The sequence below is a fragment of the Cyanidioschyzon merolae genome, chromosome 1, assembly GCF_000091205.1.
Source record: "Cyanidioschyzon merolae strain 10D DNA, chromosome 1, complete genome".
Lineage (NCBI taxonomy): Eukaryota > Rhodophyta > Bangiophyceae > Cyanidiales > Cyanidiaceae > Cyanidioschyzon > Cyanidioschyzon merolae.
The window spans coordinates 153,875-165,179 of record NC_010127.1 but is presented as its reverse complement, the minus strand read 5'-3'; the positions used below and the strand labels follow the sequence as shown (position 1 = coordinate 165,179).

At 57.6% G+C, this 11,305-nt stretch overlaps 1 protein-coding gene across 1 annotated transcript; it reads right to left on the bottom strand.

Moving 5' to 3' along the window:
* Positions 1-867: 867 nt before the first annotated feature.
* On the bottom strand, positions 868-9,525 carry CYME_CMA053C (hypothetical protein; the record flags this gene model as incomplete). Its single annotated transcript, XM_005534995.1, has 1 exon — positions 868-9,525. One exon carries the CDS (start codon positions 9,523-9,525, stop codon positions 868-870), a length of 8,658 nt encoding a protein of 2,885 aa, XP_005535052.1.
* Positions 9,526-11,305: the final 1,780 nt, after the last annotated feature.

The window sequence follows — 11,305 nt, the reverse complement described above, 5'->3', positions numbered from 1 at the left end:
ACGATGGACCGGGTGCCGAAGCACCCGGCTCGTCTACCGATTTGAAGATGACCACACAATGAAATCGTCGCTAGGACGAATCTTGCCGGAAAGCTCGCTTGACTGTTCTTGACGAACAACGGTTTGTTGCAGTTTGAGTGCCCAAATGCAGATCTACCGTATCTTTCGAATGAACGAATGCTCTTCATGTGCGACGAACACCTTTAGCTCCTGTTCTAGGCGTTCACGTCTCAGCTCGAAATCAATGGGGTGCGTTCATCAGCGCGTGACGCTCTCCACTGGATGCCGTTTCGTTTCTTCGCCTCTCCGCATCTCTTTCTTGACCCTTCGTATCGGCTGTATGGAAACGTGACACCCTGTGATATCTCTGAACGTAGTGCTTGGAGAACGTATGGAGTGGCACGCACCGACGAGAGAGCAGTCGCGACGATAGCTGTTCATGAGCGCTGTTTTCGTTGCCCGATCTTCAGCTCATGGACGACGAGAAAGGCGATGCATCCACCTGCTGACCGTTGAACCACAGCATTGTGCAACTGAGACAGCTTTCCCTCCAGCTCGCAATCACAACACAAGCCGTTCCGCGGCCTTCCTCTATTCTAGAGGTTGCATTTCGTTTTCGAATGCCTGCAGCACAACAAACAAGAACAAAAAAGATTTACTGGTACAGGTAGTCCAGGATTCGTTTTTCTGAGTATCGATCTGGGTCCGGCAAAGCCGACGATGCATCATCATGACCATGTACAAAAGGATGCTCATCGTCATCTGTGGCGTATGCGCGAGCAGCCCAGCGTATCTACCGGTGCTTCCGTTTCTGATCCCGTTTCTTCTTCATCATCATGATCGTCTTTGTCCTCGCGGTGCGTCGCTCTAGGCTGGCAAAGCTAACGGTTCGTCATCATCATCATCTTCTTCTTCTTCGTCGCCGTCGTCTTCGTTGTTGTCCTCTGCATCCTCGTGCCTCAGTGGCTCTGACGCCTGCTCCGGATTCATCGCAGCGCTTCGTGCCGGGGGATCACGCATCAGCGCCCTGCGTACAAGCCGTAAACTACCGAAAAGTACCAGCTCACTGAGATGCTCACGAGCTGTGCTTCGTACTGCTGCTGCTGCGGAAGCCTGTTCCACGGCCTGTACAATTGGCGTGCGTCCCCGTTGTCGACGTCGGCGGATGGCTGCTTCTGTGGCTGCTGGCGACGCCAGTACCGCCACCTGGCTGCCTGGTTCGCCTGCAGAGCGCCCATCATCGATCGTAGATATACTTCGAAAAGGCCGTCGCAGGAACCCGAGAAACTTGCGCTTGCTCAGCTGCCCGATTGCGTCGCGAACAAAAGCTGAGGCAAAGTCTCGACGCACCATTTCGATAAAACCTTGCCACGAACCTGTCACTGCCTGGTACATGAGCGACGGCACCAGCACACAGAGATCGTCGAAATCGAGAAAACTGTGCTCCTTCCCGGTGCCGCTGTGGTACGAGCCAATGATCTCCAATGAGGATAAGTACGCATAGTCGATCTGAACGGGCGTTATAGAGGTGTTGGTCGCTCCTGTTGCGGTGATGCCACGACCCGGACGCGCACTGCTCCGCGACTCGCTGGCGGAGGCGTAGCGTTGAGCGCTCTCCTCCAGCGGCAGCAAAAATAGCGTCGATGAAGGGTCAGCGGGATAGCCAGGAGTACCCGTAAGCGCAGCATCCACAGGCGGTGCACCAAACGAGGCTTGCGGCGGTGACGCTGAGGTGGCGGCATCATGCCCGAGTGCAGTTCCAACGCTTGCCAGAGCACCAGCAGTACCAGCAGTGGCGTGAGCGTGAGCACCACCACCACCACCACTTGTCGGGGCAAGCGTTTCGTTGTCAGCGGAACGCGACGGACTGCGTCGAGTGCTCGCGTTCAGTGAGCCCTCGCGGGCCTCGTGCAGCGGCTCGTGCGCTGATCTCGTCTCAGGTTGCCCGGCAAGAATGCTGGATACGCTCGACCTCCTGCCATCTGCGACTGCAGGCGACATTCCCGGAAGAGACGACGTCTCAGACAGAGGCTGCACTGGTGCCGCTACGGTGCTCGCAGCGGGCACTGTCGCCTGTGCGGCGGATGCAGCAGCGGTAGCATTCGTGCTCGTAGCCACCCCGAAAAAGTACTCATTGAGACGATCCACCAGTACACCGTAGAGGCGAATATGCAGCGTCTTTGCCATGTCCAGTGTCAACCGCGAATATCGCATAATCCCACCAATGACGCCTTCAGAGACCGAAACATAGCGAAACGAGTCACCACGAATAACGCAGCCCAAGTCGAGGTCTCGTGAGCGATTCTGCACCACCAGATCCGTAATGCCATAGTCGTTGAGCTCACGTCCACTCATATAGCGCCGCTGCAACCCATAGATGCGCCGAATGCTCACTTCTAGGAACGCTCGCCGGCGACTTAGCAGCAGAGACCAGCGCACCCGCGCCACTTCCAGAATGATGTCGAGATCCTCGAGTTCATCTGCCAGCGCTGTAGACCGATCATCATAATGGATGCGTCCACGTAATGCATCCACAAGCAGTACTTGCCAGGCCCGGGCTTGTGCAGCAAGCCACCAACGGAACGCAAACGCTTGTTCGGATGTCGGTAACTTGGATACGGGTTGTGGGGCGGCAGTGCCGGCGCTTGTCGCAACGCTCAGTGCCGTCGGACGCGATGCAGCGCCTTCCTCGGACTCGCGGAGAGCAGCGTCAGCAGTAGCACCAGCACTTGCTCGTCCGGTTATGCGCAAACCGCCACTTGCCGTCCAGAGGAGACGTTCACCGGTTGAAGCGCCTGTGCTGCCGACCTCCGTGGATATCTTGCCGCGCCGGCTCTCTGGTGGCATTGTACTACCGCTGCTGCTATCCAGCTGCGTCCAGAGAGAGGCGAGACTCTCCTCACCGCCATGAAGCAGTAAGAGATCCACATCCTGGAGCAAGGCGCGAAGCGTCAGCGCTCGCTCAATCACAAAGTCGGCATCCTCGAAGACCACAGCGCGTTGACGGAGCGGCTTGAGAATGCGACTTACGCGCAACGCCTGGCTACCTTTGCTCAGAAGAACTTCGCGTACAATGCGGAAAAGCGTGTGGAACTCGGGAGCGGTGGCCGCCAGGTGCAGAGCCGGTACCACTACCTCCACGTGGCGAGCCCGCAAGTCCTCCGCTGGTACCGGATGAATATAGTAGAGAAAGATAGGTGCCGATTCCGCTGGATGCGACAGTTCCTGGCCCTCGACGGTGATATTCACACCGCGTAAACAGACTCGATAATCGATTTCGGTACCCAGGTCCTGGGCACCGCGGTGACAGACGCCCTCCACGACATCCAGAATGCCCTGGTTGGCTGACAGACGCACCGCATCCCGTCCCTGTTCGGAGCGAATCCAGACAGCGGGCTCGATGAGCGTCAACTGGAAGCGAACACGCTGGGAAAGCAGTTGGCGACGTTGCGTGTAACGACTTCGACCGGAACTGCTATCCGGCAGTCCGATATCGGCTGTCTCGGGAACGCGTGGATGTAGCGGCTGCTGACCAGCAACTGGTGGACGTTCCGAAGACGAAGCTATCCAGTTTGGCGAGGTCAGGTTGGCTTCATGAGCGCCCGCCTCTGTCGTCTGTGGCAACGGCTCCGGTACTTGAGTTGTCTCGCCTGCATGGAGTGTCGTTTCCGAGCGCCGCTCACTCGTTCGTGACTGCTCCCACGCTCGACTCGCTTCATCTGGACGGCGTCTCGTTGCCGAGAGTCGCTCACTGGTGAGCGACTGCGGCAAAGCGCCCTGATGACCAGGTTTCGTCCAAGTGCCGCGCTGGTGCCACAATGGCGGCGCTTCCAGGCTCTGCGCTCTTCTTTGTCTGCTGCTCGCTGCCGTCGTCGAAGCCGCTCCAGATGTATCAGCATCGAGAGTGGCTATCGCTGTGCTTCGAGGTTGAAGCGAAGCGTCGCTGGCACGCTCTCTCGCCGGAGTGCCCCGCGTGGACATGAAGCGTGCGGCAGCGTCTGCAGCGCTTCCGGAACGCGTTCGCTGCCGCTGTTCTTGTTGTTGTTGTTGTTGCTGCTGCCGCTTGACCTGCTCTAGATGCTCCTGCAGCAACAAATCCCTCAAGTCCAGGACATCCGTCTCTGGCTTGCGCTGCATCGAGAGCGACATCCCGAGCGCATTGGCGAGACGTCGAGCGCGGTTGCCCAGCTCATGCTGCTGACTTTGGGTGCTCTTCGGGGCGCTCAGTGCGCTGTTCCAGAGACCGCTGCCGCTGGTGCCAGCGCCGGTGTTCACTGCACCAGAAGCGGTGCCGGCGACGCTCTGAGCCGCTTCCGCGGCGTGCTGGTCCCGTAGCGACCCGACAAGCGTGCGCTCCGGCTTGGCGACTCTGGTAGCAGGTGCAGTGGCGGCAGCACCAGCAGCACCTTTCCCCAAGTTGCTCCCCGGAAACAGCGCATGAAGTGCATCGGATCCGGCGAGCAGAGTGCGCTGTGAGACTTTCTTCGCCGTGGCGAATACTGCAGCGAAGGAATCCGGCCAGATACGAAGCGTATCCAGGGTGCTGGGCAGAAGCAGGCCCTGCATCTTTTCAACTTCGAGTGCACGCTCATAGTGGATTCGCCCGGTCTGCAGCAGCAGCAGACCACGGTTCAGGTCGATGCGGAGCCAGTCTGCCGAGACTCGGATATTTTGCTCAAAGGCGCGGCCGCGAATAGACTCAAACGCGGAGCCAGTTGGACGGCACCAGCACAGCGTCGCCATTACGGGCCCTGCTCGCACTGTAAAGTGCTCCGTCGGACGCAAAGCATCGTAGCAGCGGAGTGCCCAGGGTTTGGGGACCGATGCGGAGAGGCTGAAACTTGACACGAGTTCCCCGAAGCGTACACCATAGCGCCGCTTTCCCGAACGGATGAGGCCGACTTTGCGGGATACTGGGCGGAAGGCATACGGTGACTGCCCCAGTAGTCGATTCACTCCGGCCAGTTCGAGCACTCGGAAGAGCATTGACGCCAAAGCGTACGTGGTTAGCTGAGCGCCTTGCGCATCGTGCTCTCCGGATGCTACACTGGAACTCCACGAGAGCTTGCACTGGAGTGATAGGTGCAGCGCTCGAGCCCGAAAGCTCCGGTATGTATCGTGTTGCGGGTAGTCCGCCAATGGTGTATACCACACTGCGTACGGCTCTCTGCGAATCGAAGCCGTAGAAGAGGCATGTTCGCTTGTTTTCGTATCGGTATCCGCGAGCGTGCTATCTGCGTGAACACCGGCGGATTCCCGAGTATGCGACGGGGTAACCGTTTCCGCATCCGGCTCCATTATCAGCTGCTTTGAATCCGTGAAACACCTAGCGCCTGCTGCGTCACTGGAGGCATCGCTCGCAGGCAAAGTGCCCAACGTAACGTTTTCTCGCGCTGCGAGTCGAGCGCAACTCCCCTGGTAGGCAGCAGTCAGCGGTACCAACGTCGACGGGACAGCGGGAGGCAGGCGTTCTCCCGGCCCCTGGACACCTCGAGGATACCCCAGTGGATGTGGGTACGCAGAGACGGGAACACCAAGCGCGGGCTCCGCATCGACCCGGAAAAGCAAGTGAATGGGTTCAGCACCGCACAGTCGACTCGGGGCGTGGAGCGGTGCTCCTTGGTTGCTCGATGTCGCTACATGGAACAGCAACTTCCAGGCGTCCGCTTCAAGTTCCACTGTTCCCAGTCGGCGATCGATACATAACCCCGTACGAGGTCCCGTTAGGCAGCACTCGATCCGCTCGTCATACTCAGGGTTGTAAGGCGCGCTGCTCAACAGGACAATCTGAAAGCCCTCGGGGCAGTGCAGTCGCCAACGGCCGTGAATCAACAGTCTCAGTTGATTCCACCAGTTGAGCAGCGGACTCGGGTCTTTGCCTGCACCCGCAAAGCCCTGAAAGCCATCCATCATATCCTTGAGGGTAGAAATCAGCGCACGGGACCAGTTCAGCCGAAAGCGTCCACCGCTCATGAGGTCCCAGTCGCAGTACCAGCGATTCGGGGAGATGGCTCGCCGGTAGCGCACCCAGCAGCTTTGACTGAGCTGAAGGTCTCGCTCAGCAGCGAACGGCTCGCAAACGTGCAGTTCACCGAGCGCAACGGTTCCCCGGAGGCGGAGTCCCTTCTCCAACTGCACCACCGGAAAGGGGAAATGACGCAAATGGACGACCAGTTCACCATCGATATCAATGACGAGGCGTCGGCGACCGAGCGTGTACCACTGGTTCGGGTCCAAGAGATGTTCTCGTTGTGTTGAAGGTGGTGGCGGTGACGGTGGCGGTTGCACTGCTCCAGGAGCAACAGCAGCAGAAGCAGTGCTATATGTGGACATCGTGGGTGCCCCAGACGACGAGGCAGCTGCGCTGCGGTGCACCAGTTCAGCTTCTCCGGCAATGCGGGTGCATCCTTTGCCTGCTTCCGGTTTCGCCGGTTCATCAGATGGTGCAGTTTCCGAGGCTTGCTTGGAACGCGAGCTCCAAGCGGTCTCGGTATTCGCCTGGCTGGAAACTGCACCTTCACCGAATGTGGCGTCCATACGCGCCGCGAACGCTGCTGCTTCGCGGTTCTCTTCAGCGCGACTCAGTCGCGAGCGGATCAGACGGAAACGTACGTTCATCGCTCTAGCCACAAACAACTGTTGGAAAGCAGCGTCCGGCATCCAAGGAGCGACCACTTGCTGGTGCAGTGCTGCGGCCCGCTCGAGTTCAAGTCTCTGCTGCTGCCATTGCTGCATTCTTCTGACATAGAGGGTTGCGTGCTGGTGCTCCAGTTCATCCGCCAATATCTCCTGCTGCCTGGGTCGATTCGCCTCCAACATGGAGTGTGCGAGCCGCTCTCGAAGAACCCGCTCCTGCGCCTCGTCCACCATCACCAGGAAGCGTTCGTTGAACCAGTGCTCCAGTTCGTGATCGCGGAGCACGAACTCCGCCTCATCGGCTCGAATGTCCACGTCGGGAAAAATAGACTTCCGCGTACCCGACCAAGTCGCCGTGCCTGGAGCAGCTCGGGCGGAGCGTGTGCCGGTATGGCGGCCAAACGTCTTGCGATATCGAAAGTAGAGCCGCAAATGCGCCAAAAACAGGTTGTATTGCTGTAGGAAACGAAATCCATAGGGCATCTGGAAGCGAAGCAATGCAGTGTGGGCCTCAATTAGACGCTTCTCCTTGCCCCAGTGCACACAGAAAGACGTCTGGGCTGCATGCCCCATACAGCGGTCATCCACAAACCAGGATAGGCGTTCGACACGTATGCGCCACGGCTGCCGCTGCAGCGGCATCTGCAAGGCATCGAATACCATACCCGAGTTATTGCCGTGAGGAAAGCGACCCCAGGCGCTGGCCTCGCCCACAACGCTGAGTTGCCACAACGAGATGGAATCCTCTGGAATTCGTGTGGGCGCCAGTTCGCTGCGCTTCTGAGATTTCCGCTGCAAGTGCTCATCCAACTGCGGTAATAAGGTTCGCCAACGATGCCAGATCGCTTCGAGTCCATCTTGGGCGTCGGGGCACCAGTCCAAGCGAGGACGCTGTACCTGCACCTGTCGCAAAGTCTGCACCACTGCCAGCTGAGCAATCACCAACAGAGGGTGTTGTGCGACCTGCAGCTCGACACGCTCGAGCACAGCCTCCTCCAGGGATCCGAATATCATCCCGCAGCGCAGCACTGTCGTTAGCGTGGCGTTCAAGGCACCGTCATCCTTCGTTGTTATCGAAGGTGTCACTAGCCTGTGAAACAGCTGTACAGCGGCCTGATCCAGGCGGATGTGCAGGGACTTGGCAAACGGACGAGCCTCGGGGACCATGAATGCCCCTACGGCGGATGCACCTGCCTTGCTTTGATCCAGAAAAAGTTCCAGCTCGGATGCTTCGAGACGCACCTCATCACGCTTGCTAATAAAGTCAAGTTTGACGTTGCGCAAATGCAGCGAGATCGCCAAGTGCGAGAGTTTCTGCAACAGTTTCGCACCAGAATCCGAACGCGACCTTCCGACCCGATTCTGTTCTGTTTTTCGTGCTTGTCTGCGTAACCACTGCTGGGTGTAGCGTTGTGCCAGTTCAACGAGGAGCTCGAAGCTCAGTTCCAGGCCGATCCCTGCCATTTCGAACTGAAGGTCGGCATTCCTTCGCGCCGAGGTCGGCGGTGTGGCTATCGCAACACTGCTGTGCGGCGGCGAGTCGATGCTTTCCTTGTCTGCATCTCGACCCGGTGGACGTGATCGGTAGACACCGTGGGTTGAGCCGAGCAGCGCGGCTCCACAACCCAACTGCCCGGGTGTCTCGTACCAGGCAATGATGGCGGCGTTCTGATGACAGCGCGTGTTGCGCTCCTCGAGGCTACGGCAGAGGTGAACGCAGCCAAAAACTCCGATACCGGCATACTGCTGCTCAGACTGGGTACCACGGAGCGCTCGCAAGAATGCTCGGGCAAAGCTTTCTTGATGATCTTCAGCACCGGATCGCTTGGGTTTGGCATAGAGCCCATAACGGCCATGAAACTGCACAGCTGGGGTGTTACGATCAAGTTCGCATTCTAAGCGCTGCAGTGTGAAGACCCCCTGGTCCGGACTGCTCGCGGAAACCAGCACCGTTGCCACCTGGGCTGCTCGGATGCCAGATAGGATCCCATACAGCATCTTGACCAGTGCATGCTCCAGCCGCTGTTTCCACACTCTACAAAAGGAACTAGGGTGCGTTTCGCGGCGCCCGAACGAAGACGCGCCTCTGTGGTGCCGCTGAAGACGCCCGTACAGATAGCGACCGAGGAGAATAACGAGCGCGCTGACTGGAACATAGAGCTGTTCAACGCGAATGGTCACAACGACCGGGTCAGCGCTCGACTCGCTTGCGTTGCTCGTAGCACTTGTCTCGGCAGCGGAAGCGCCATAGACCAACTCCAGAGCAGGTACATAGACGCCGATGCCGAAACACCGTTTCATCGGGCATCGTCGTTCCGGTTCGGGTAGCAAATCATGGCAACATTGCAGGTGCGGTACCCAGTCCAAAGGTGTATTCGAGGCCCTCGGACGAGCAACGCCTTGCCCCAGCAGCGCGCCCGGGTCTACTGCGGCAGGACGAAGCTCTCGCTTGCCTTGCTCAGCCCACGGGTGTGAGGGCTTGGTGCCCCAACACAACACCAGTCTCGTTCCAAAGGCGAGTCTGAACTTTTGAACCAAGCCGAAGGGAGCGGTCAGTCGAACGATTCGAGCGGCACGAGCCAGGAAAGCGGCCCCCAGAGCGTGCTGCGAAGGACGTGGCGGGGCTTCGCTCTCCGTGCTGCGCCTAGCATCAACACCAATACGGGTAAGAACGTCCACAGACAACTCCACGAGTGACGCTAGGAACTCACCAATAAATAAAAGAAGAAGCCAACTGCTCAAGAGTGCGATACCCAGACGGGAACCTCGCAGAAGCCACGATGTTCCGTTGGCTCGCCAGAATCCTACAGCACGCCCCAGTGTTCGGTACGAGTTGCGGCAGAGGAACACACTCAACGCGCAGCGAAAGAGCGGTCGGTATACAGGCATACTGAGGCGCTGTAGTGGTCAAAAGGAACTCTCTTCAACACACATAGACCAAAAGGCGCTCTCAAGACGACGACGACGACCAGGCTTTCGAAACGCTGGGATTGTCCGACGTGGTCTATGGCTTGCGAGCGCTGCGGCCCGGTGGCGGCGTTCAACCTGAGGCCCGCGTGTGTGCTCTTGCGAGTGGGTGGGTGTTTGTGTCTGGATTCGCGTCTTGCCAACGGAGATACGAGCGATAGGTTCATCCAGCGGAAATATGGTATGATCCATGACTGGATAGAAGCGAATATGCTCTTTATCTGTAGCGGGTGAGAATGGAACACGAAACTTGGCACTCTGTTGCTGGCTTTCGATACTGTTCGGATGTACTTTTTGGATGAACATCCTCGACTTGCGAATGCAGCAATGAGGGCTCACGGATTCATAGATCGTTTCTGAATACTCGGTCGGGTTTTCAAAAGTTGTTCCATTGAGGCTGAGCTGCTGGAATTCGGTGCGTCCTCGGGATCCAGATGATTCGACATGGTGTCGAACGAGGATTCGTGAAATGACAGGAATCATTGTTCAATGCCGAGATGCATGCCTGTACGCTTCTCTTTTGCTTTCAAGTGGCATGATAAAAGCGGGCTTCTTTCCAGTTTTCGATCGCTCTGGTTCAAGGCAATGCGAGGATGCCGAAATTCGCACCGATCGATTGAGGAGCATAAAAACATGACATTGTTCCTGGCTGTCTGAATGGAGACGGGTCTTGGACTCGGATCTGCGTCATCACTGCGATCATTTCCCGTTGAGACTGCGTCACAGCGTTACATGAAGGACACGTAGATGGAACGAAATTTTATGGACGTGTTCCCTAGTCTGGATAGTCCTTCTGGTTCTCGTTTTATCATGGACAACATCGTAGTCCACAAATCCAATATGGAATGGAACAGCGTTCGCTTGCGTGTACAGCGGACGGAATACTCGCCGAGAGCATCGCTTCGAAGAAGCCCGTGAGCGTACAGCACGGCAATGCGCACGAGAGCAGAAGAGGACGTCGACGGAGGCCTTGTGTGCGCCTTAAGAGCGGGTACGACGCGATGAAGCAGGCGTTCGCATGCCACGGGGCACCCCTGGAACTTGCCTGTGATGTGGCGGACCTCTGGGCACACCTGAGCACTGGCAAGCGTCGTCGCTGCGCAGAGCTCGTTGTGACTGTTTAGAACGAAGATGGAAACGTCGAGCGAAGGACGGAACGTATCCTCTGCCCGTGTACGAAATGCATTGATAGCGGCCATAAGCAACGAAATTGGGAGTTTATTGCCGCCATGAACATCGTTCGAGTGTAATAACAGAGCTCGAGGTGTTTCATAGACAGGCGTATGTAAATCCATAGAGAGGTGAGAAGAAAAGAACGCTGTTACAGAAAAAGCCAGCAAATGCTGGTGCTCACCATAGTTAGAGGTGGCTCAAACTTCAGTGTGCACACCCGAGGTAGAGAAGTCGTCCCCTTTCATGCCGATCTGGGTGTTGAGCGGCTGTCGATGGTCATCGACGCTTCGAGACGGCGGCTGCAGACGACTGGGAAGGGCTTTGCTTGGCGCAGCGTCAAGGAGCGCGCATACCGGAATACACGATGTTGTTTTGTATGTTCCAGAGGTCACGGCCGCGTCTGAGAAGCTGGATGCGTTCTGTGATATGCCTTTGCGTCTCGAGTGAAATGCATGACGAACTAAAGACGTCAGCGAATGGAATAGGCGCTTGCGACATTACACAGAGTTTGCGGGCACGTAATGATCAT